Genomic DNA, 27,192 nt, shown 5'->3' on the forward strand with positions numbered 1-27,192 from the left:
GCCACTTTGGCTCATGAAGGGATAAAAGGAAGTCTCCCCCATCACTGGGACCAGCATGAGAACATGTCTGTATAAACACTTACCAGCTGGAACTTCGAATTCCTTTTCTCCCCACAAACAAGAAAATGAAGATTTTAAGTTACCAGCTTAGCCTACAGTTTATTTAACTTACAAAACTCCTGGACTATAATAAGCAGACTTTTGTTATTCAAAGTATAATCCTCAGTCTACTATCTGGGAACTAACTAGAAATGCACAGGTGCTATCTCAAAACTATTTAATCAGAAACTGCATTTTAGAAAAATCTCCAGATGACTCATACATACATTAAAGTCTCACTTTAATAATCCTTTAAAACATCATTTCTTTAGGAAAATGTATTCTGCATCCTAAAAAATTAACTCCTCATGAGTTGAGGGCCAGCTACACATAATTCTCTTGTATAAGCCCCTTTAAGAGTAAAAATGCTTTTGGGGTACCTGGGTGGTTCAGTTGGTTAAGCATTTGACTTCAGCTCAGGTAATGATCTCACAGTTCATGGGATGGAGCCCCGTGTTGGACTCTGGGCTGACAGTGCAGAGCCTGGAGCCTGCTTCGGATTCTGTGTCTCCCTCTCTCTCTCTGCCCCTCCCCTGCTCATGCTCTCTCTCTCTCTCTCTCTCTCTCTCTCTCTCAAAAATATACAAACATTAAAAAAAAATTAAGAGCAGAAATGCTTTCAGTTAAAATGTAGCTGTGTGGCAGACTTTCAATTCATACTAATTCTACATTTTATATTTACAACTTCATTCCCAGTTTAATTTTGGCTTTCTTTCATATTTTACCTTGTCCTATTTTCCTCATTCATTTTCCTTGTGTTCTATTTTATATTATCCTCTTTTACTGTATGTGTTAAATAAACTGATAAATAACTTTTCCTTACTCTGTGATGAGGACATGACTAAGCATAAACCTTCGAGTAGCAGCCTCAAAGATATCCAGGATCACTTCAGGAAAGGAGGCCCTTAAGATGTTCCAGCAATATAGTTAAACTCCTAAATGTTCCTAGTCGATCCTTAACTGGTACTCACTGCAGCCACGTCGCTTGCATGACTGGTCTCTTGTTTGTTTAATTCCCGAAGTCCATCCCCTTGCTCTCCTCCTGGCCCAATAATATTATTCAGATGTGCTTTGATAGCTGAGTTCTGCAGTGTCAACTCTGCGATCCGGGCCATGATCTCCTTTCTTTGTATTAACGCCTCATTTGCTCTAAGCTGTTGCCCCTCTCCCAGTACCGGGGGCTCTTCTGAGAACTCGGGGTTTCTGGCCTGCTGAGTGTGTGAATGGGAACTGTAGAAGGGCTGTGAGAGGTTAACAAAAGGAGCCTGGACTTTGTTCTCCAGATCTTCCCCCATGTGAGAGACCCTCCACCTCTGAGTGAAGAGGTGACTTTCTTCATTTGGATTCTGATTGTCTGTGCCAGTAGGTAAAGTCTTCCTTTCCCAATTTTGTTCCTTCTCAATTATTTCCACAGTTGGAGGAATTTGTGGAGCAGGGCGAGTTTGAACAGTCCTCCTCAATACTGTAGATAAAATATCAGAATAAACATGCATCATTTAACCACAGATTCGCACTATAATCTTTTCATTACTCATCATGGTAGTTAGAGATGTATTTCAGTAGACGGGTTTGGCTTCTGAATGCCTGAATTATTTCAGCAGGGATATTTCAGCAATGCCACCTCTAAACAATCAAATCACAGACAATTTCATATTCCTTAAGGCTTCGTCAGTATCCTTGTAAAAAAAAAAAAACCTGCCAAGTTCACATTTTAATACATGTATTAATTCATACCAGGGAATCCTGGGGGTAGGGAAAGTATAAATACCTAATGTAAACTGAGGATGGTCAGGAAAGGCATCTCTGAAGAAGTAAAATTTTTAAATGGTTACGTATGTGGCAGAAAGCAGAGCGAAAACATTACAGGCAGAAAGAACAACATATGTGAAGGTCCCAAAATAGGAAAGAGCAAAGAAATGAGGCCAGTTTAGCATAGCACAGCAATAAGGGAGAACTGGAAAAATATGAGCCTGGAGAGGTATACAGAAACTTAAGCCATGTTAGGAATTTTATAATTTTTTTAACATTTATTTATTTTTGAGAGACAGAGAGACAGAGCATAGGCAGAGGAGGGGCAGAGAGAGACAGGTGGACACAGAATCTGAAGCAGGCTCCAGGTTCTGAGCTGTCAGCACAGAGCCCGACGCAGCGCTCAAACCCATGACCGTGAGATCATGAACTAAGCCAAAGTCAGACACTTAACCAACTGAGCCACCCAGGCGCCCCTGGAATTTTATAATTCAATCCAAGAGCAATGAAACCTGGAGAAGGTTTGGCAATGACTCAATTTATATTTCATAAATGCTGTGGTTATTTGGAAGGCCCAGGAATGGAAGTAGGGAGACCAGTAAGCCATGGTAGTCTAGAAGAAAGATGACAGTAGCTCTGATGAAGGTATGTTGATTACAAAGATGGAGAAGTGAATAAATTTGAGAAACATTTTAGCAACATAACTAAGAGTGATGAACTGGAAGTGGGGAGTAAAGGAAACACTGATCAAGATGGCACGCACAGCTGAGAGGGTAGTGATACAATTTAGAGATGGAGAAGATAAGAACAGATTTGGGGGAACGGAAGCTACCAAGAATTCCATTTTGGGGGCACCTGGGTGGCTCAGTCAGTTAAGCAACCGACTTCGGCTCAGGTCACGATCTCAGGGTTTGTTAGTTTGAGTCCCACATTGGGCTCCATGCTGTCAATGCTTTGGATCCTCTGTCCCCCTCTCACTCTGCCCCTCCCCCACTCATGCACACTTGGTCTCTCTGTCTCAAAAATAAATAAACATTTAAAAAAAAAAGAATTCCATTTTGAACAGGATAAGTTTAAGGTGCCTTATGATTTATCCCAATATCCATCCAAGCAGATGGATTCTTCATGGGTCAGGAACTCAAGAGAGTCATCTAGGCTAAGATACAAAATTGGAAGTCACTGGCATATACATAGTATTAGAAGCCAAGATTATCTGGAGAAAAAGAATAGAGTCAGAAAAGATACCAATACCAACAAAGAAGGAAGTCAGTGTTTAGAGCTTCATAAAGGAGGGGGGGCGCCTGGGTGGCTCAGTCGGTTAAGCGCCCAACTTCAGCTCAGGTCATGATCTCACTGTCCGTGAGTTCGAGCCCTGTGTCGGGCTCTGTGCTGACAGCTCAGAGCCTAGAGCCTGCTTCAGATTCTGTGTCTCCCTCTCTCTCTGACCCTCCCCCATTCATGCTCTCTCTCTGTCTCAAAAATAAATAAACATTAAAAAAAATTTTAAAAAAAAGGCGGGGAAGCTAGCAAACAAAGCATACTGAAATGGAGCAGCCAGAAAGGAGAGAGAAATATTATAAGAATGTGGTATGAAGGAAACAAATGTGGTATGATTATATATTAATCATATATAATGCTACTGTAAGAACTAGAACACAAAGACAGAAGAAAAATACACTGGAGTTATTAACCTGGAGGCCACCAGAGCTCTTAGCAAGAGTAGTTTAGGTGAAATGACCTAATAGGGAGTGAACTGGGGAGACAGATGCTCCTAGTTCAACATCATAGGCTCGCTTCCTTTCACTGACAACAAGGAAATGAAATTTAAAAAATTGTAAAACCCACATCAGTAAAGATAATGGTCTAGGAAGAGAGTCATTAGCAAATGAGATACTTCAACACATTTCTGAAAGACTGAAAGTAGATGAGAAGGATGTGAAAGAATGAAATTGAGCAGAAGACACGGTGCAGAACACATATATGTATTCTAAGGAAGCTACAGGTAAAAGCCAGTCTTTCTGGGGGAACCCTAAAAAGGCTGTTAGCTCAAAGACGACAGTACAGAGGGAGAAAGTGAGAAGTAGGACTGAAAACAGGAGAATAACTAGTTACGTCAGTCAGGCTGTGCTCACTACTTACCCCCACCCATCCTTAAAAGCAAAAACAAAAAACAAACAAACAAACAACAACAACAACAACAAAACAGCATTGGGGAAAGTAAATGTGGTAGCCCCAGTAGAACAGCTCGATCTTAGCTGCATATTGCATACCCTAAAAGGAGGCCAGCAGTTAACAGAGCATGTCCACATATACAAAGTAACTGCTGAAGGGAAAGCCTACTGGGAAAACAGACCAAGACTCACCTACACAGAAGAGCAAATGTATGCCAACCACCTATAACATTCAGTCATGTCATTTATTCTTAACTATCATGGGCCATGAAGTAACACCAGACATATGAGGAAAACTGACAGCACAAAGAGAAAAACCAGGATAGGTAAACAGAACAAGAGACTAAGAGGAAGAGAAGGAAAATCTAGGTACAGAAGATAATGTAACAAAATTCTAAATGGCCTACTCAGAAGAGAGTTTCTAGAAGACAATGCAGTTGTAATAAACATCAATGAAAACAGATTAGACAATAAGAAAGGGCTCTTGCTTAGAAATTAAACATACAATTTGGTGAATTAAGGAAATCTAAAAGACAGGTTTGAACACAAAATGAAAAAAAATCCTCCAGAATATAAGAAGGAAGATATAAAGCTAAATACATAAGAAAATAATCCAAAAGGTCAACATACAGTTTTCTAAAACTGCAGAAATTCATGTGTCTTTAGTCCAAAAGGTCTCACTGGTGCCTCTTTGTGCAATGAGAAAAAAAAAAAAAAAAAAACAACTATTATTTAGACACACATTATACAATGTCAGAATTACAACAAAGGAACCCTAAAGCTTCCACAGAGAAAAAGTAGGTCAAATACAAAGAAATAAAAATTAGATATTGCATCTGACATCTCAACCACAACACCAGATACTAAAAATCGATGGAACAATGCCTTTGATTTCTCAGGGGGAAACGAATATGAACCTAGAATTCTGTATCTAGACAAATTATCAACTACATATAATAGAAAAGTAAAAATATTCTCAAATTTTTAAGAACTTAGGGTTTACCTTCTATATACCCATTCTGATGATTTCTTTCAAAAACTTGAGGGAGGAAACCAAAGAAGAAGAAGAAATGGCATCCAGGAAATAGCAGATGCAATCCAGGAGTGTAATGTTAGCAATTCCCAAGATAAGAGGCATGCAGTGGGCCCAGCGAGCAATCAGTCAAGACCAGACCAGGGGATGAAGAGCTTTTGCAAAGTATCCCTGAGATGAAAGTGCATTCCATGCCACAGACAGTATAAGGAGCAGAAGATATTATTCACATGTAAAGCACATTATTCTTGTGAAAACAAGAGGTAAGAGCAATTTGAAATTCCAGGCAAAACAAAAACTGAGCAAGAAAGTCACCATAAATGCAGAGCAAGCTTAAAGATTCTGAGCAACTGATGAAGTGAAATAAAGAAATTCACACACACACACACACACAAATTTCACTTTGATCTTCAGAAGAACTTTTTCCTTCCTGTGGCACAAGGATTGATAGTAACAATGGATCACAAAACAAAAAATAATTGTCATTTGTTTTCAACTTTCAGTATCCATCTGTAGACAAGACAGAGAAGACGTAAGTGTGGTAATGGAACAACGTAAATGTTACCAACTGTGATCCTGTAAAAGGAAAGGTAGGCTGACTGAAGGTGGGAAGTAGAAGCGAAGGAGAGCCAGAAAGGGGAGCCAGGATCCTTGTCTTACATAGCAGAAAGCTGAGATATACTGCCTAAAGTGAACCAAGAAGAAATAAAAAGTATTTGAAAACACAAAGTTAAACAACAGAAGAATTAAAAATTAAAATGTAATCTTCCAAATTAGAGAAGAGAAGTAGGTTAATGTTAATTAAAACCTCTTCTTTAATACGGGGCGCCTGGGTGGCTCAGTCGGTTAAGCGTCTGACTTCAGCTCAGGTCATGATCTCACCATCTGTGAAATCGAGCCCCAAGTCAGGCTCTGTGCAGACAGCTCAGCCCTTGGAGCCTGCTTTGGATTCTGTGTCTCCCTGTCTCTCTCTGCCCCTCCCTTGCTGGCGCTCTGTCTCTCTCAAAAATAAAATAAAAAAATAAAAAATAAATTTTTTAAACCCTCTTCTTTAATAAAGGAGAGTCTATAATTATTGTGTAAAGCTGACATCTAAGCAAAGAAATATAAAAATATTTTATATTAATTATGGAGACCCACCACAAGATAAGCAGAAATCAAATTGGAAAAAAATGATTCCCTCTTAGCACAGGCCCAAAGATGAAAGAGGAAGAGACCCTTGTATGTGCTTTTTTTTTAAGCACATGGAAATATAAATTAGAATTAACATCTGAAAGTAAAAAATGAATGGGAGATAAGAAAATGCAAACAGCTTAATATACTACTCTTTCAAAAAGTGTGGCTGTAAGTAGAAGTCGATTAGTAGCTAAAGGAAAATATCTATGACAGGAAATTCTAGAGTGAGCCTGTCCATTATGATAGCCTCTGGGCGTATGCAGCTATTCAAATTCAAATTCAAATTAATTAAAGTTAAGTAAAATTATTAATTCAGTTCTTCAGTAATATTAGCCTCATTTCCAGTGCTCAACAGTCCCCTGAGGCTAGTGGCTACCATACTGAATGGAAAAGACATAGAACATTTTCATCACTACAGGATGTTCTATCAGGCAGAGTTGTTCTAGAGCACAACTAAATGCTGATCAAGGGCCCTATGTATCTCCTACCTTTATCCACATGTTCAGTTTAACTGAACAATTCTTTACATGTGAGCATTCTAAACAAAATGCTGAAAAATATGATGATAAAACTTCAACTAACAATACACACTCAAAGGTTATCCTATCTGCACACTGTAAATGAAATGTATAGTGTTATTTTCAGTGCAAACCTGCTAACAAAGTGTTGTCTATAATAGTCCCCAAATAATTTGCTTTAGTAAACATTTAGTATTATTTGTAATCAGAGTAAAAATATTTACCATCATTTCTTTAAAAGAATTTCAAGCTATTTTACTATCACCAATGGAAAATAATTTAGAATATCTCAAAGGAGATCATTAGACAAGCTTACTAATACCATGTAAACATTTGAAAGATTACTTTAAGGAATGAAAATCTAACCTGAACAGAAATCAGAATTGAAATCATATTTCCTAAATCTAACCAGACTTAACAATACTCTCTAGCCTCTGAAGAGGAAATACTGAATCACAGAATTACAGAGCTCGAGGAACATTAAAGATAAAAGAAAAATCTTTCATTTTAGAGCTAGGAAAATGAAATGCAGAAAATGCATGCCTCACGGCTAGTCATTGGGTTGGCCAAGACTTCAGCACTTCTGACTCTCAGTCTAGCACTGTCTCCCTATGCCACGCAGATCTGACAGATTCTGCAATCACATATTAAATGCCAAGACAAATTTTATAATGGTAAGGACTTGTCATTTTCTTTAACCTTTATGGCCTCTTCCTGTCCTTTATTGAAAAGTACAGAAAATCTGACAAAATTTGTAAGTCCCAGTGACAACAAAAGCTATTACTGTGGGGGCGCCTGGGTGGTTAAGACAGTTAAACGCCATACTTGATTTCAGCTCAGGTCATGATCTCATGGTTCATGAATTTGAGCCCCACACTGGACTCTGCACTGTCACTGCACGGATCCTCTCTCTCTGCCCTTCCCCTGCTCATGCTCACACTCTTTCTCTCTCTCTCTCTCTCTCTCTCTCTCTCTCAAAATAAAAAAAAAAAAAGTTATTATTCTGTTCCCCTATTCAAGAATGTAAACACTCTTTTTAAAGAAATAAAAATGTAGGCAAATCAAGGCTGAATTAATATTTCTCTAAAAACACTGGAGAAGAGTCTAAGGTACTTTTTTGATTAAAGAACTGTTCTGAAAATGGGAGAAAAAAGGCTATAGTTCCAGAAGAATGCACAGGTGGACAAATAAATATAATTTTCCAAACAATGAAGCATTCCATGGAACTTCTAAAGACCATCCATGAGCCCCCAAGTGAAGAATCTCTGACCTAATTTTAAATTTAAATGTTTTTATTCTTAACTCTACATATGTCCTGCAAAAAGTGGCTCTAAAGCTATTTTTAATTTTCATTATAAAATTACCTCAACTGACTAATAAGCTAAAAACTTTCCATGAGAAAGAAGTTAACCACATCTGAATTACAAATGCCTAAAAGTCACAGCTCTTACCCTTCTTTGGTTAAGCTTTCATTACTCTCTGGAGGATAATCTCCTCCTGTTTCTTACCCTTTCCTATGTTCCTGGAACATAGGGAAAAGAGGATTTCCCTTACTCGGCATTTTAATGCTGAGGACTTTGATCCTTTGATCTGATTTAATATTTACAATGTCCAATAGAACAGATACAGAATGAAATTCAACATGATATTTCACCATTGATGTAACACACATGATATAAGCAACCCTGAAAAATCCTCCTCCAGCTTAAAGATTATGCGTGGCAATCAACAGCTTTCAAAATTCAGTTTATCAGGTAAAAATGGACACAGTGTTACACATTTAAGGCATAAAAAGGCAACAGGCACACCACTCTAGAAGAAGCCTGCTCACCTTCCTGCAAGGGAGAGAATCCGGAGCTGCTCTTCTGCCTGGGTGGTGTTAACAACACAGCTGGCTCAAATACATGTGCCGGAAAACTGGTGGCCACGTTCGCACTACCCGGCGGGGCTGGCACCTGAGACAGTTTAACAGGCAAGTCTTCCTGTGCCAATGCAGCCACTTCTTCCCCTCGGAACACCAACGGCACAGAGACATCAGCATTTACAGCTGGGCCCTCTGAAGAAGATGAGAGGCCATTAGCACTTAAAGAAACCATGGACACACTGCAGGTGTTTATACTTACATGCATTTCCATAAAAGGCAAAATCACATGGACTCTAGAGCCTTCACTTTCTAGGCCACATCCTCCTTAGCCATAACTCGTGAGGGGGCAGCACCAGGAAGAAGAGGCCGTTTTTGAGAAAAGCACTGGTGGCCCCTAGCCCTTGAGGCCTGCCCTAGCCATTGAGTGTATCTCACACAAGTCAAATTTTACTCAGCCACTTCTTAGAATCCCTCATGAGAAAACACTCCTACATACATAAAACACTCTCCACACAAGACACTCATCAAGATATTACTTAGAAGCAAAAAACATGAAAAGGCCTAAATGCCCTATTCAGTCTGTGGCATATGAAGGTACACAAAGTGAAGAAAGGTTTTCAAAACATCAGAATTTCTAAAACCCGGTATTTCTTTTTCTTTCCAAGACCATCTCCTCTCCTCCTGAGCCTGGTGCACAGTGATGAAAAGTGCTGGCACGAAAGCCCCACTGGTATAGGAAGCAAGTTCTGCTACTTCCTAGTTGTATGATCTTGCTAAGTTACCAGTTCTCTCTAAGCCTTGGTTTTCTCATCGAGAAAATGGCGATAACAAAGATACTTACCTCATAAGACTATTATGAGGGGTATATGAGATAATACATGTAAAACACTCAAAAAGTGCCTGGCATACAGCAATAACCCAATAAATATTAGCTGAAAATAGTAGTGGCCATTGCCATACTGACAAAGTAGTGACAGTGCTGCATATGTACCAACAACCAATAACTCCACGCAAGGTTAGAGTCTTGTTTACTCTATCAGTGTTTTAATACCAACCTGGGGTAATAAGACCACACCCACCTGGACTGTCTATAATTTTCCTACTTGTAGATCCCCTTTCTGATGCCTGATTTTCTTCATTGCTTTTTATCACAGGACAGTTCTTCATGGCATGTGTGAGCGATATAAGTTGCTCATCTGTTGTGACCATGTACTGCTGAAGCCTTGCCTGGAGAAAAAAGAATTAAATAACATCATTGACATATCAGACATCAAATCATCACCTAGATATGTATAACCATATCATTATCTTAAATAGTCTAGGAACTTTGAACTTCCATTCAAACACTAAAATAGTGCCTTTGTAAGAACACGTAATCATAAATATTTTAAAAGTCTCATGATAGAAGAATGGTTAAATGTATCACAGAATATTATTAATTAATAAATACACTGCCAGAATAATAAGGATTAACCTTTTATAGGGCTTTTGATTTATAAAACCTCTTTTATATAGATGGTATCAACTGACTCAAGCTACCCCAAGAGGCAGGTATATCAGGCGGAGGAAATTTAACAGAATATTATACGGGCATTTAAACTGAAAAAACGTGATCCTGTAAGTGTTTATAGTAACATATAAAATAATGTTAAGAGAAAATATATACAGAGAGAAGAGATATTATACACACATAGATATATACATATATATCCAAGAGGTACAGACATTTGATAAAAATCAGAGATGGCCAGAAGTCAGAAGTATTATTGGTAGGACTAGTGAATGAAATCTACTAAACAATTTCATATCAGCGCAAATTTTTTCCCAAATTCCACACTCCTCTCCAATGACCTGCTCAGCATCTCCACCTAGAACTCACATAGGCTCCAACTTTACATGTGCACAACCAAATTCTCCCTGAACACTCCCACCTCATCAACAGCACCTCTATCCTTCCAAATATTCAGTCCATAGCTTTGGAATCATCCTTGACTCTTCTCTCACATCCTCTCCTTGGCCCCATATCAGCAAATCCTACTGCTTGCCTTCCAAATACATTCACAATTTAGTCCCTTTTCACAGCCTCTCCCACTTCCAACCTAGACCAGGCTGCCATGTCTCACTTGGATTATTTCATTAACTCCTGTCTGTAACATTCTGCTTCCATGTTTGACCACCTAGAGTCTAGTTCTATACTGTTCCCCAAAAGGTTTGAAGCACTTTGGGCCTCCACAGGGGCACCACAGGACATCTTATATTTTTAAGGAAAACACTGCTGCTCAACATCTGTCAGGCACCAGTGAACTCCTAGCTTGAGGTGGTTCACAGCTTCCATATTAGATCAAAATACATTCCTTTTCATGATGTCGTATCTTCATGAAGCTGGGCTGTCAGTAGCTGCTATGATAAAAAGCAACACTGCATAAAAATTACTGTGGAATAGGAAATAAGAATGGCAATATCCAAAATGATTCCAAGCTTTGAGAAGCTGTACAGTACCCAGCAGGTAGACCTATCCCATCAGTAAATAATTGTGGTTATTTAATCATGAATACAAATAAAACTTTTTCTATCAATACTTTGATATTTTGTGGGTTTTTTTCCAAACAGCATCTAAGTTGTTGAAACATAAATACTTACTAAGTAGTTTGAGCCGAACTACTTAATAAAGGAAACTGTTGGGTATTTCTTTCAGCCTACGGGGATCTTGAGATAATAAGGGCACCATGAACCGAGAAAGGGCAGTGATCTCTGATCTAGTCTCCACACAGCCGCCCACAGTGATCCTCATAAAACCTCATCACATCACATCTCTTCTCTCCTCAAAACCCTTCCGTGGTGTCCCTTCTCACCCAACATAAAAACCCAAATTCTCACCCAGCTTGCAAGCCCTCATGACACAGCTTATCTATTGGCTCTTGCCTCCTACTACTCTTCCACACTCGACTCCAGACATTCTGGTCCTCATGCTTTTGCGCTCAACAGCCACACTCTCACCTCAAGACCTCTGCACCTGCTGTTCTTCTGCCGAGACTGCTCTTCTCTTAGCTATCTGCACACTCGCTCCCTCACCTCCTTCAGGCCTTCCTCACAGGCATGGCCCACCCCAATTACAATTCCCATCCTAGGTACTTGCTATGCCTCTTACCTGCTTTATTCTTCTTTATACCACATACCACCATCTAACTTACAATATACTCCGCTTTTTTTTTCCCCAGGATTTATTTAGAATATAAACTCCACGAGGGTAAAGATTTCTTCTTTGTTCACTACTGTACTTCCTACACCTAGAACAGTGCCAGGCCCAAATCAATAAAGATTTGTTGAGCCAGTTAGTACATTTAAAAACCATTCATTGTCCCAAGAGAACTGAAAACCTGTGTTCACGCAAATACTTGTACATGAATGTTGACAGCAGCATTATTCATTCATAATATACAAAAAGGTGGAAACAATTCAAAAATCCATCACTTGATGAATGGATAAGCAAAATGTGGTGTATCCACATAATGGAATACTAGTGGACAAAAAAAGTAATGAGCTACTGACAACATGCTACAACATAGATAAGCCCTGAAAACATTATGCTAAGTGAAAAAAAAACACAGACACAAAAGATCACAAATTGCAAGATTCCATTTATATGAAATATCCACATTCGGCAAACCTATAGAGACACAGAGTGGAGAGCAATATCCAAAGAATATCCAAAAGGCACAAATGAAGAACATAACATTGAGGTAGTAAGATTTCCTAGAAGAAATACTGTGTAAGTTTTTTTTATTTTCAGTTTTTTGGTTTTGTTTTTGAGAAAGAGAGAGAGCATGCATGAGCAGGGGAGGGACAGAGAGAGGAAGAGAGAGAATCCAAGCAGGCTCTGCTCTGTCAGTGCACAGCCTGATGCAGGGCTCATTCTCACGACTATGAGATCACGATCTGAGCCAAGAGTCAGATGCTTCACTAACTGAGCCACCCAGGCACCCCCTGTGTAAGCGTTTTAAAAAAAAAAAAAAAAGCAATCATCCAGACAAGTGGCAAAGAGGACTTCTATAATAAATTTGAAGATACTGTCAACAATTTTAAATGGCAAATGATTACAGCAAGCTTCCTCAAATGGTATCCCCTGATGTTTTGAAATTAAAAGTAGCTATCATAACATTTTTTTATTTCACATTTTGGATCAACTACTGGAATACTGGTAGTTACCATTTAAATGTAGATTCTGTCTTCCCCACTAAATAATATGTTTCTTAAAGACAGTAGATTTATTCTATATGTATTTAAAGTCCAAGTTTCTACTATAGTACCTCCAATGTAATAAATGTTCAATAAAAGCTACCATTGTTGATAATAAAGAAGTGAGAGGTAATCACATCAGCATAACAAAACCAAAGGCAACTAGAAGAGAATCTTATATATTCTTTTTTTTTCTTTATTATGAAATGTATTGGCAAATTGGTTTCCATACAACACCCAGTGGAGAATCTTATATATCCTTAGACGTTTTATGATACTAAACACAGAAAAGCTTGATTGCATCTAAGTACCTGGGTTGCGGTATTTTCTTCTCTGAGAAGAAGAATTTCAGCTGTAAGAGCATCAATGAGCTCTCGATGATCACCTAACATTTGTTCCAGTTGCTGCCTTGTCTCCACTTCTTTACGCAGTTGGAGCTCACTCTACAAAAAAAAAATCCACTTCCATCAATACAACTCCCATCCAAAACTAAATTACTATCAACAGCATCAAGTACTGAAAACTAAGTTTCTACTCAAAGCTGTCAAAAAAATACTTAGAGTATATGTGACAGTAATGAGAATGAAATATTTTTATTAAAAGGTTTATATTTCATTAAAATGAAATACTGTATCCTTTTCCCTTCTTTAAATAGAACACAATAAACACAATGGTATGCAGAATTAAATGACTACAACTTTTGCAGAATGAAGTGGAGGAGGAAGTACATATACATATTGGTTGAATACACACAGAGCATCTCTAGAAGGACACACTCACACCTGGTCGTCAGAGCTGGCGCCGAGGAAGCAGACCCGTAAAATGGAAGTTAAGGATGGGAAGTAGGGGGCGCCTATGTGGCTCAGTCGGTTAAGCATCCGACTTTGACTCAGGTCATGATCTCACTGCTTGTGGGTCTGAGCCCTGCGAGGGGCTCTGTGCTGACAGCTCAGAGCCTGGAGCCTGCTTCAGATTCTGTGTCTCCCTCTCTGCCCCTCCCCCTCTTGTGTGTACACTCGCTCTCTCTCAAAAATAAATAAGCATTAAAAAAAAAAGGTGAGAATTAGAATTTTTATCTGTATCTCTGTTTCTCTGAATTTCATACTGTATGAATGCATCACCAATTCAAAAATTAAGTTTGTTAAAAGAAAATTAAAAATAAATGACAGGCTTAAATGGTTTAACTTCATAAAGCAAGTGATTAGCTAAAAAGTATATGCTTCTAAACCTGTAATACTTTCAGAGAGCCAAAAGTACACTCCTAGAGATTCCTAACTTAAGGGTGGAAGAATGTGAAGACTTTCCTAAGTCTGACCATACAATAAATATTTCACTAAAAAGCAATTTTAGGAGGACATCTCCAGAGAAATTGGAACATCTGAATTAGAGAGACTGGGGCGCCTGGGTGGCTCAGTCGGTTGAGTATCCAACTTCGGCCAGGTCATGATCTCATGGTTCATGAGTTTGAGCCCCATGTCAGGCTCTTTGCTAACAGCTCAGAACCTGGGGCCTGCTTCAGATTCTGTGTCTCCCTCTCTCTCTGCCCCTCCTCCACTTGTGCTCTCTCTCTCTCAAAAAAATGGATAAACATTTAAAAATTTTTGAATTAGAGCAATGAATCAACAATTTTAATAATAAAATGTCCTTGAACATTTTTTGTTGTATTTAACAAATTTAAATGTATAAAAAAATAATAGCTTAAATAGATTTTTTGAAAGATGAAATGTTTACCCAACTCTAATTCCACAGCATTCTGAAGACTGATTATTCACAAATGAACTAAAAAACAATTCCTGCTAGTTTTATAAATTATTTTCACAACAACAAAATATCTCCCACTTCAGACACTAATGCAAAGCCTGAGTTAGTCACACAGATAACATGAAGAACTTTCCCCATCTGTGTCTATAGATTACAGGTATGCCGCTTTCCAAACTCAACTAAAGTGGGAGTAGGAAGCAGAAAAAGCATCAGGAGGAGGACACGTTGAGTAGTTCTACTGAATCTAATACTGCCAAACAATAATATTCAATATCAGCATAAGACATGATCTTATTTATAGCAGATTAACCCCTCTAATTATATTTTACTAAAGCTCATATTAAAATCAACATCACTTAGCTGACCATGTATCAGTATATTAGATGATACATAAATCAGCATGCAGAGGAAAATTAAGAGGATAAAACTTCACTGCAGATAATCTAAAGTTGAGGTATTTTATTTTTTATTTATTTTTTTTTTAATTTTTTTAAGATTTATTTTTGAGAGTGAGAGAGAGAGAACACAAGTAGGGAAGGGGCAGAGAGAGAGGGAGACACAGAATCTGAAGCAGGCTCCAGGCTCTGAGCTGTCAGCACAGAGCCCGACACGGAGCTCGAACCCACGAACTGCGAGATCATGACCTGAGCCAAAGTCGACACTTAACCTACTGAGTCACCCTGGCGCCCCATGCTGAGATATTTTAAATAAAGCTATTCAGATTTGACTATATTTCATTTGGAGACTGCAATAAATTAAGGGTAGAGCAAAAACAAAAAAAACAAAAACAAAAACAAAAAAAACAACTCTAAGCATGTCTACCCGCACTCTGAAGAGGAGACTCTAATAACTTCTTGCTCTTACCTCTTTAAGGTACCGAACCAGGCGACAGAGGGAGCCCACCAGAGACAGAGTGAAGCCTGTGAGACCCTGACTACTTTGCAGTCCCTTGACCTCACGTCCTGTACACCGTTCATATTCTTCCATTTCATGTTCCACTTCATTTATCATGTGTTTGAGGACATCCAGGCTGGAATTATTGCTATTTGGTAAGTCTGTGGAGGCTGTGCTAGCTGTTAGTACGCTCTTTTTCTGCTTGGAAGGAGCATGAGAATCCAGTTTTCCTTTCACTGATAATGAGAGAAGTCATTCTATTATAAGACCAAGAAAAATTATACCAGAAAGCTACTAGAGAAACCTTTGACTGTTATTCACAATTTATAAACAAAAAATTTTTAATGTTTATTTATTGATTTTGAGAGAAAGAGACAGTGCAAGTCAGGGAGAGGCAGAGAGAAAGAGGAGAGAGAGAGAATTCCAAGCAGGCTCTATGCTGTCAGCACAGAGCCCAACGTGGGGCCTGACCTCATGAAACCGTGAGATCATGACCTGAGCCGAGATCAAGAGTTGGACACTTAACCAACTGAGCTACCCAGGCGCCCCTATAAAAGGTTTTTATAGAAGTTATAACCATTTTTTCATAAAAATCCATACAGGTTTACACTGTGTATAACAAACACACTAAAACTATCTTTCTACAGAGTTACATGGCATAGAACATTTCTTAGCCACCATTCAACAAAGTCTTAATCAGTTGGCTCTGACTGGATGAGTTTAAGGGGAAAAACTTTACTAAGAGATTAAAGAAGTTGTATCAAGTTATGTGTTTACTAATTCATCTTGGCAAATTAAGGGATTGAACCTTTATTTAACAACTGTTTTTGCTTCCTTGAGTTCAGCACTTGTCCCACAACATAGCTTGAGTCTAGAGTCTCAGTAGATTCTTCAGATTGAAGCCTGGTGTGGATTCTCTTGACAGCATTGGTAGCATTCAGAGCAGCTAAAAGAAAAAGTATTTCCAAAAGAATCTCTAGTGAACAACAAAAAAGTTTTAAGCATTCCAATTAACAGATCTATCAGTATCTTATTCAATTAGGTAAAGACAGTCAAGACTAAATACCATTGCTTTAAAAATTGCTATGTTTAAAAAAGAACATACTAAAACAAGTCACTGTTCTGGGAGAAGTAAGACAATGGGGGAGCAAACCGTTTTGTTCCCCTGATGGAGGAGCAGATGATGGAGTTTCTGGAAGGGTTGTTACTTGTGACTGTGTTGTTATTTTCTGCTGAATATCAGTCCACAATTTTTTAATTAAGTCAGAATTATCTTCCTTTAGTTGGTGGAGAAACCTATAAATTATCAGACAACAAGCTACATTAGAATTAATAAATGCTGTCATTTAAACTGTTCAACTGCTTACATATTTGCTTGATGGAGCTTTTAATACTTCATAATCAAAGCAAAAATACATTTTCTTCAACTTATAAGACAGATGACTAAAATGCCAGTCTTCTTAGTGTTAGAAGAAATCATTCCATCTTCCTCCCAGTTTCCTACCTACATAGCTTCTAATCAGAGGAGCAATTTGCCCTTTCTAGACTTCGGTGATATGGGCCCCATCCTCCTCCCTCTTTCCCAGAGAAAATACATGGCTTGGTCTTTTCTATTTTCTCTCTCCTGTGAAGGCTGTCCTCAGAACATAGCCTCCGCTCATCGCTGAACTGAAGGGACTGGAGCAGACTCTGCCCTGAGTCTCTGGGAGCAGGGGAAGGAATGGAAGAGCTTGCAGTACAGGGAGTTAGAGCACTAAGCCTTTTGCTATAATCATCTTTAGTACTGATAAGGCTGATATTTTATCTCCAATCACCTGATTCCTTTGTCTTTTTCTCAGTTGGACGGAGGCTTAGAAGAGGTAGGAGACAAAAAAGTGGAAACAACCCAAATGTCCACCAACTGATGAGTGGAAAATTAAAACGTACTACAACCACACAATGGAGTATTACGCAGCCATAAAAAGGAATGAAGCAAAGATACATGCTACAACATGGATGAATCTTAAAAACATGCTTAGTAAAAGACACCAGACACAAAAGATCACATATTGAATGATTCTATATATATGAAATGTCCAGAACAGGCAAATATATAGAGATAGAAAATAGATTAATCTGATAGATCAGACAGGGCTAAAGGGCTTGGGAGGAAATGGGGTTTGACTATTAAAGAACATAGGGTTTCTTTAGGGTAATGAAAATGTTCTAAAATTGACTATAGGTTGTACAATTCTGCATATACTAAAAATCATTGATTATACTTTATGTGGGTGGATTGTATGGTATGTGAACTATATATCAATAAAACTGTTATAAAAAAAAAAAAGAGGAAAAGGGAAATCTTATTTAGTGGCTCCACAAATGTCAACCTAAGGGAGTTGCCTTCAAGCAAATTATGCACATTGCACATTAGTTGCTATGAAACATATTTAGCAAAAGGCCTATAATGCAATCCATTCAAAGGGGGCTAGTTATCAAAGCATCAGAAAGAGTTCTCTGTAAGACAGTATTAGCTCTAAGTCCAACCTTCAGGATAAATCCTAAGAAAAGTGCTGTAATGAGATTTCTGCACAAGTTAGGAAAGTCCAAACCAATCTGAACTCACTGTCTCTAATGTTTATACTTTTAAAAGTCAGGTTATATGAAATAATAACAAGAAAAATGATACAATGCTACGTATGGTAGGTTTAAGAATGGCCTCCCCAAAGATACTTACAACTGAATCCCTGGAACCTATGAATGTTACCTTATCTGACTAAAAAGGGCCTTTGCAGATGTGATTAAGTTAAGAAGGATCCTGAGAAAAAGAGATGATCCTGGATTATCTGGATGGGCCCTACATGAAATCAAGTATATCCTTATAAGAGGGAAACATAGAGATTCTGACACAGAGATGGTAATGTGAAGACGGAGGTAGAGGCGGGAGGTATGTGGACTCAAGCCAAGGAAGGACAGCAGCCACCAGAAGCTGGAAGAGGCAAGGATTGGATTTCTCCCTAGAGTATCCAGAGGGAATGTGGCCATACCAACACCTTGATTTCAGCCTCGTGAAACTGACTTCAGATTCTGGCCTCTAGAACTGTGAGAGAATAAATTTCTGTTGTTTTAAGTCCCCAAGTTTATGGTAATTTGTTAAAGTGGCCACAGAAAACTAATATAGACTTTGGTACCTGGATATGAGGTGCTAGCGTAACAAAATACTAAAAATGTGAAAGGAGCTGTGGAATTTGAAAACGAGTGAGGCTGGAAGAATTTTTAGGTGAATGACAGAAAAATCCTAGATTGCCTTAAATAGGCTATTCGTAAAATATGAATGTTAAAGACCCCAGCACTGAGGGTTCAGGACGAAGTGAGGAACATGGTAGGGAAAGCCTCGATCATCATAACAGAATACTGGTAGAAATATGACTATTAAAGACCCTACCACTGGAGGAAGGGTTCAGAAGGAAATGAGAAACATGTTATTAAACTGGAAGAAAGGCAATCCTTATTATAAAATGGCAGAAAACTTAGCTGAGTTGTGTAGAAAGCAGAACTTGTAGGCAATGAACTTGGATATTTAGCTGTGGAGATTTCTAAGCAGAGTTGAAGGTACAGCCTGCTTTCCTATTGCTACTTAGAGTGAAATGCAGGAGGAAAGAAATACGTTGAGGGAAGAACTACTAAGCCAAAAGGAACCAGAACTTGATGATTTGAGAAATTTTCAGCCTGTCCAGAATGCAGAAGATGCTCAAATTAGGAGACACTGTTAGGAAAGCATACCCTGGACAGAAGGTCAAGTGCATGGCTGAACGATGCTTTGCTAATATGAAAAGAGTAGGCATCTGACTCATGGATCCCCTCAATGATCTCAACAGAGGCCAGCAATATAGATGGGATTATCCAGGAAAGATCTCTGGAAGGCCTCTTATCTAATGGCATACAACATACAAAAAAGACCCATAAAGTCTCTTGAGAATGTTATACCTGCAGAAATACTGCCAGCTTGGACTGAAAGGGACAGAGATAGGATAAAGTGAAGGAAGGATGTCAAACTCCCAAAATTCTACAGTCAGCAAACAGGCTGATAAAATTACTTGGTGTAAGCATGGGCTTCAAGGAAAATGAAGACTGACTTCAAAGCCAGAGCTGCAGGTATAAAGGCGTGCATAGGCTAAGGACAGAGCCACAGGCCCAAAGGACAGAGCCATGGACCCAAAGGGTGAAGCTTCAAGTCACAAAAGATTATTACCAGGCTTTGAAACCTAATGGAATTTGCCTTGCTGAGTTTCAAAGTGGCTTAGGACTGGTGACCCCTTTCTTCCTTGGATTTTCAAATGGCAATGTCTATAATTATCCTATGTCTCTTCCATTATTGCATTTGAGAAGCAGATAACTTGTTTGGGTGCCTGGGTGGCTCAGTCAGTTAAGTGTCTGACTTTTGATTTTGGCTCCAGTCATGATCTCGTGGTTCATGAAATCGAGCCCCGTGCTATTAGCATGGAGCCTGCTTGGGATTCTGTGTCAAAATAAAGAAACATTTAAAGATAAATAAATAAAAGCAGATAGCTTGTTTTCTAATTCCACAGGATCATCCACAGAGAGGAATACTGGCCCAGGATGGCTCTTATTCAGAGCTCACCCATACTTACTTTAAATGCTAAGATTTGGTTTGAGTTGATAACATTTAGAGGAGATTTTGAACTTGAGTTCATGCTGAGACACCGGGGAATACTGCTATGAGGGTAATTATAAATTTTGCATGTGGGCCACTGGGGGCACTATGGTAGAACCTGAAGATACGTCCAAGAGAGGCAAAGGAAGACTTTAACATACAAAGAGAGGAAGGTAGAAGATAGAGACAGAGATTGGAATGATGCAGCCACAAGCCAAGGAAGACCAACAGCCATCAAAACCTGGAAGAAGCAGGAGCACCTGGGTGGCTCAGTCAGTTAAGCATTGAACTTCAGCTCAGGTCATGATCTCACGGCTTGTGAGTTCAAGCCCCACATGGGGCTCTGTGCTGTCAGCTCACAGCCTAGTTCAGATCATCTGTCTGCCCCCCCCCTTCTCTCTCTCAAAAGTAAATAAAACATTTTTTAAAAATAATAAAAAAAACAAAAACAAAAACAAAAAACAAAAACAAAAAAAAATCCTAGAAGCGCCAAAGAACAGATTCTCCTCTAGAGCTCTGGAGGGAATGTAGCCCTGCCAAAACCTTGATTAGTCTGATGAAACTGATTTCAGATTTCTTGCCTCCTGAACAGTGAGAGAATAAATTTCTGTTGTTTTAGACCACACAGGAACATATATTTACAGAAATTTTCAAACCAGAAGGCACCTTAGAGTTCTAACCCTCATATTTTACAAGTGAGGAAATACAAACTTACAGATTATCCAACTATTAAATAACCCAAGGCTTACCCTCCAGATTCCAAGTCTAATGCTTCTTCTGATACCTCATGTTTAATAGTTAACAAGTAACATTTTGAGATATTAGGTATTCAAAAAAAACGGAAACTGTCTATTCACACAACTGATGAGATAAAACTAACCTTGCCCAAATAAAAAACAGTAATTTGATTCAAATGTAAAGAATAAAAGCAATTTGTACAAGATTAGTTGTATTTGGGTTCTGAAAGAAAAAACTGCTTAAAAGATGATACATGTTTCCCGGTGTCCTTAAGAAAACGGTGACCAGCTAAATTTGAATCACTCTATGCCAAAACCCACGAGACAAGGCAACAGGAAGAGCAAAAACAGCATATAACCCATACCTTCTACATTAATGGAATACAGAGAATACTACTAACTTCAAATTACTTATTCGTAGAAAAACACACACCAAGTTCCAGCAAAGATATTTCCTGAGTTCCTGTCAGAAACTCTAGCTGGATGTGAGGACAGTTCAAAATGACTGCACGAAGAAAGCTGAGAGCCTAATGGTGACAAAATTACCTCCAAAAAGAAAATATGCAAATACTCTAGGTATGCAAATACTTAAAAAGAAAAGAAACACACACACACACACACACACACACACACACACACACACACACAAAACTCCAAACCTAAACATCACAATACTACTAAGAAGTGTATGGAACCCAAGGTGGCCTATCTTGGAAGGGCATCACTTCTTGATGTGAACAGGAAGGAAGAAGTGTTCTTAGGAGGTGAGCGCTGAGGGCAAAAAGAAGTGTATTATCTTAACACATTTAACTAGGGAGCACGGTTTAAGACAAAAAAGAACAACAGTACTGGAAGACAAACCAACTTCTACCTACTGATACTTAAAAAAAACAAAGCACCCATTAAAATAACTCTGCTTCACTGTAACTGAGAAAAACTACCCCAAACCCCCAACCCTCTCCAAAAAATACACAAACTAAAACAGTCTATATCCATACAAAGACAATATAACAAAACAGAACATTTAATTGAAATATTCCAGCTAATAAAAATTTCTCCCCTCCAAAGAAAAAGCAGAAAATAAACTGTGACAAAACACTTTAAATGGAATTAAATATACTTAAACAAGCATTTGGAGATATATATCTTTAATCAGAAATTCCAACACTAAGACCAGATATGGACAAAATCCAAGAAGAAACAAAATAAGAAGTGACTGAACTCAGGAAAGAATAAGAAGAAAAAGAAAAACTCAGAAATAAAGATTAAATTACAACGCATCCAATGGAGAATTGCTAAATAAACATTTAATAAGGAAGACTGAAGAATTATAGGAAAACAAAAAAATATATAGAAGAATAAAAAAGGTTAGAAAGTACTAGAAATAGAAGACAAGAAACATCATTTTATGTATATAAAAGGAGGCTCTGAAAAAGAAAAACAATGATATCAAACTAATATTTGAAACTACAATCCAAGGGGAAAAAAAAAAAAAGAAAGAAAGAAAAGAACTGAATCTATACACAAAAAGGGCAGCTGTGTTGGAAAAACTGACCTGGAAAGGTAAGCCCAAGACACAGCTTAGCAATATTAAATTTTAAAGACAGAAGAAACAAAATTTAAATATAAAGGAAATTAAGTACCTACATAAAAATGCCAAATTATTTATAGGGGCAACAACATTATTCTAGCATCAGACTTGTCAAAGCAACATTCAAAGCAAACTAAGAATGGAGGAACATTTTCAAGAAAATGGGGAAATTTAAAGAAACAATGCATCAATCAAAGATTTTCTATCTGGCCAAGCCGTCCCTCAAACTTTTAAGCCTTTCAAGAACTCAAGGAATACTATATTCACAAATGCTATAGCATGAGCCCTGACAGATCCAACCAAGAGTTAACTAGGGAAACATCAAAAAAAGACCAATGATGACCATTTACTATATTTAATTGTAGCTCCAAAATAAAACCAAAATGGCAATACACAGGGAAGAATAATATGTTTTATGTTCTGTCAAAGCAAAAAATATGCAGCTAAAAGAGGAGAAGGCCTGAGAGAAAAGGGAAAGAATGAGAATACAGAATAACTTATTTGTTGTACAGGAAGCAGGTAGAAGTCAAAATACCACTTAATGCCAACACACCAGACAACAAAAGATTAAAGAAAATAGGGGACTGAAACCCTCTATAAAAGGTAGATATAAAGGCAACCAACCAGAACAAAATTACCAACTTCCTAGACACCAACAGAAATTTTTAAGAGAACAGAGAAAACATCACATAGAGAAAGAAAACCGTAATTACAGTATAACACCATAGTACTATAAAATAATACGACAAAGTTGACATCAAACACATCAACCATATTAATAAGTATTACAAGCTTACTCTACTAATTAAAGAAAAAAAGATTCTCAAACTGGCAAGACCCAACTCTATGCTGAAAATAAAAGACACACCTAGCACCCAACAATTTAGAAAGGCTAAAATAAAAGGATGAGCAAAGATGAACCAGGTAATTAGAAACAAGAAGGCAGAGATTTCACTCCTGATATCAAAGTAGAACTGAAGCCACAGGTATTAAATGTGAAAAAGGACACTCATAATGCTAAAAGCCATACTTCACAATGAAGATACAATACTTCTGGATATCCATGTACCAAAAAACACAGCAGTCACCCATACAAGGATGAAGGTATTCAACTACAAAGAGAATTAAATATACGTAAACATCAAATGCGAAGAAAAATAGAAAACACTAACAGAGACTTTAATACACTACTCTCAATATAAGATCGTGGCAAAAATGAGACACAGAAAAAGTAAACAACATAATCAATGAAGTAAATTTTATGGATATACATATAGAATTTTACACCTTGTTAATATAGAATATACCTTCTTCTCAAGCACACAAATGGAGCATTCACAAAAATTTAATCATATATTAGGCCACAAAGAAAACATCATTAAGCTCTACAAGTAGAAATATCATAAACCACCCTCTGAGTATAATAAAACTAGAAATAAGAAAACCAAAAACAAAGAAGTCCCTCTGTCTGGAAACATTTTTTAAAAACCTTCTATTAAACAACTCTTAGGTAAAAGAAAAAATATAAACTGAAATTACCTAATTTCTAAAATAATAAAACACTACGTATTAGAATATATGTTACACATTTAAAGCACAGACCAGAATAAAATTCAGAACCTTAAATGCATTTATCAATTAAAAATAAAGTATGAAAATAAATATATTAAATTACCAACTGCAAAAGAAAGCAAAGTAGAAAAAAGCAAAGTAAATGAAAGTAAACTAAAAGAAGCGAAGATAAAAGTGAAAATTGATAAGAAGACATCAGAAGAACAGTAGCTCTAATTAATAAATCAAAATCCTGGTTTTTTAAAAATTTAACAAGATAGACAAACCACTAACTATCCTAATTGTAAAACATGGGAGGGAGGACAAAAAGAAATGAAGAAGGGGAGATAAGCACGAAAGCAAAAGACATTTTTTAGAAGTACAGAAATTATTTGCACACCTCTATGGAAATACATTGACAAGCCTACAAAACATGGGTAATTTCCTAAGAAAATATAATTTACCAAAATTGACTTGAGTAGAAGTAGAAAGTTTAATCCACTCTCCATGGAAGAAGAAAAGTTATTATGACACTTCACCACAAAAAAGCACCACATTCAAATAGTTTCACAGGGAATTTCTACAAACCTTTTGAAGAACACAGGGTCCCAAACTACATAAATTGTTTTAGGACTTAAACAATTAGAAAATGTTCTGGATGCTTCTCATGAAATCAAGTATAATATTGTTACTTCAATCTGATATTATATATTTAAAAAATTATAGACAATATTATATAAGAATATTAATGCAGCTGATCAAAAAGGATTTAAATAATATAACAGAAAGTGAATTTAGAATAATAGTCATAAAATTAATTGCCGGGCTTGAAAACAGTATACAGGACAGCAGAGAATCCCTTGCTACAGAGATCAAGGGACTAAGGAACAGTCACGAGGAGCTGAAAAACGCTTTAAATGAAATGCAAAACAAAATGGAAACCACCACAGCTCGGATTGAAGAGGCAGAGGAGAGCATAGGTGAACTAGAAGATAAAGTTATGGAAAAAGAGGAAGCTGAGAGAAAGAGAGATAAAAAAATCCAGGAGTATGAGGGGAAAATTAGAGAACTAAGTGATACACTAAAAAGAAATAATATACGCATAATTGGTATCCCAGAGGAGGAAGAGAGAGGGAAAGGTGCTGAAGGGGTACTTGAAGAAATAATAGCTGAGAACTTCCCTGAACTGGGGAAGGAAAAAGGCATGAAATCCAAGAGGCACAGAGAACTCCCTTCAGACGGAACTTGAATCGATCTTCTGCACAACATATCATAGTGAAACTGGCAAAATACAAGGATAAAGAGAAAATTCTGAAAGCAGCAAGGGGTAAACGTGCCCTCACATATAAAGGGAGACCTATAAGACTCGTGACTGATCTCTCTTTTGAAACTTGGCAGGCCAGAAAGAATTGGCACGAGATTTTTAGTGTGCTAGACAGAAAAAATATGCAGCCGAGAATCCTTTATCCAGCAAGTCTGTCATTTAGAATAGAAGGAGAGATAAAGGTCTTCCCAAACAAACAAAAACTGAAGGAATTTGTCACCACTAAACCAGCCCTACAAAAGATCCTAAGGGGGACCCTGTGAGACAAAATACCAGAGACATCACTACAAGCATAAAACATACAGACATCACAATGACTCTAAACCCGTATCTTTCTATAATAACACTGAATGTAAATGGATTAAATGCGCCAACCAAAAGACATAGGGTATCAGAATGGATAAAAAAACAAGACCCATCTATTTGCTGTCTACAAGAGACTCATTTTAGACCTGAGGACACCTTTAGATTGAGAGTGAGGGGATGGAGAACTATTTATCATGCTACTGGAAGCCAAAAGAAAGCTGGAGTAGACATACTTATATCAGACAAACTAGACTTTAAATTAAAGGCTGTAACAAGAGATGAAGAAGGACATTATATAATAGTTACAGGGTCTATCCATCAGGAAGAGCTAACAATTATAAATGTCTATGCGCCGAATACCGGAGCCCCCAAATATATAAAACAACTACTCATAAACATAAGCAACCTTATTGATAAGAATGTGGTAATTGCAGGGGACTTTAACACCCCACTTACAGAAATGATAGATCATCTAGACACACGATCAATAAAGAAACAAGGGCCCTGAATGAGACATTGGATCAGATGGACTTGACAGATATATTTAGAACTCTGCATCCCAAAGCAACAGAATATACTTTCTTCTTGAGTGCACATGGAACATTCTCCAAGATAAATCATATACTGGGTCACAAAACAGCCCTCCATAAGTTTACCAGAATTGAAATTATACCATGCATACTTTCAGACCACAATGCTATGAAGCTTGAAATCAACCACAGAAAAAAGTCTGGAAAACCTCCAAAAGCATGGAGGTTAAAGAACACCCTACTAACGAATGAGTGGGTCAACCAGGCAATTAGAGAAGAAATTAAAAAATATAAGGAAACAAACGAAAATGAAAATACAACAATCCAAACGCTTTGGGACGCAGCGAAGGCAGTCCTGAGAGGAAAATACATTGCAATCCAGGCCTATCTCAAGAAACAAGAAAAATCCCAAATACAAAATCTAACAGCACATCTAAAGGAAATAGAAGCAGAGCAGCAAAGACACCCCAAACCCAGCAGAAGAAGAGAAATAATAAAGATCAGAGCAGAAATAAACAATATAGAGTCTAAAAAAACTGTAGAGCAGATCAACGAAACCAAGAGTTGGTTTTTTGAAAAAATAAACAAAATTGACAAACCTCTAGCCAGGCTTCTCAAAAAGAAAAGGAAGATGACCCAAATAGATAAAATCATGAATGAAAATGGAATTATTACAACAACCAATCCATCAGAGATACAAACAATTATCAGGGAATACTATGAAAAATTATATGCCAACAAATTGGACAACCTGGAAGAAATGGACAAATTCCTGAACACCTACACTCTTCCAAAACTCAATCAGGAGGAAATAGAAAGCTTGAACAGACCCATAACCAGCGAAGAAATTGAATCAGTTATCAAAAATCTCCCAACAAATAAGAGTCCAGGACCAGATGGCTTCCCAGGGGAGTTCTACCAGACGTTTAAAGCAGAGATAATACCTATCCTTCTCAAGCTATTCCAAGAAATAGAAAGGGAAGGAAAACTTCCAGACT

At 37.7% G+C, this 27,192-nt stretch overlaps 1 protein-coding gene across 14 annotated transcripts in view; it reads right to left on the minus strand.

Moving 5' to 3' along the window:
• Positions 1-27,192, minus strand: part of SPICE1 (spindle and centriole associated protein 1) — a 63,450-nt gene that overhangs the window by 7,071 nt on the left and 29,187 nt on the right. For 10 of the 14 annotated variants that reach the window (XR_006718328.1, XR_006718327.1, XM_045502071.1 and 7 more), the window contains 7 exons: positions 16,607-16,797; positions 16,310-16,447; positions 15,472-15,737; positions 13,158-13,289; positions 9,690-9,837; positions 8,578-8,802; positions 1,071-1,561 (listed from right to left, as the gene is read on the minus strand). Coding sequence is in view for 12 of the 14 variants with exons in the window: in XM_045502071.1 (XP_045358027.1) it covers positions 1,071-1,561; positions 8,578-8,802; positions 9,690-9,837; positions 13,158-13,289; positions 15,472-15,737; positions 16,310-16,447; positions 16,607-16,797 (1,591 nt within the window). In the remaining 2 variants the exon portion in view is untranslated. The remainder of the gene's footprint in view (positions 1-1,070; positions 1,562-8,577; positions 8,803-9,689; positions 9,838-13,157; positions 13,290-15,471; positions 15,738-16,309; positions 16,448-16,606; positions 16,798-27,192) is intronic. The other 4 variants (XM_045502075.1, XM_045502074.1, XM_045502076.1 and 1 more) reach the window with 1 other exon arrangement.

Source organism: Leopardus geoffroyi, chromosome C2 (assembly GCF_018350155.1).
Source record: "Leopardus geoffroyi isolate Oge1 chromosome C2, O.geoffroyi_Oge1_pat1.0, whole genome shotgun sequence".
Lineage (NCBI taxonomy): Eukaryota > Metazoa > Chordata > Mammalia > Carnivora > Felidae > Leopardus > Leopardus geoffroyi.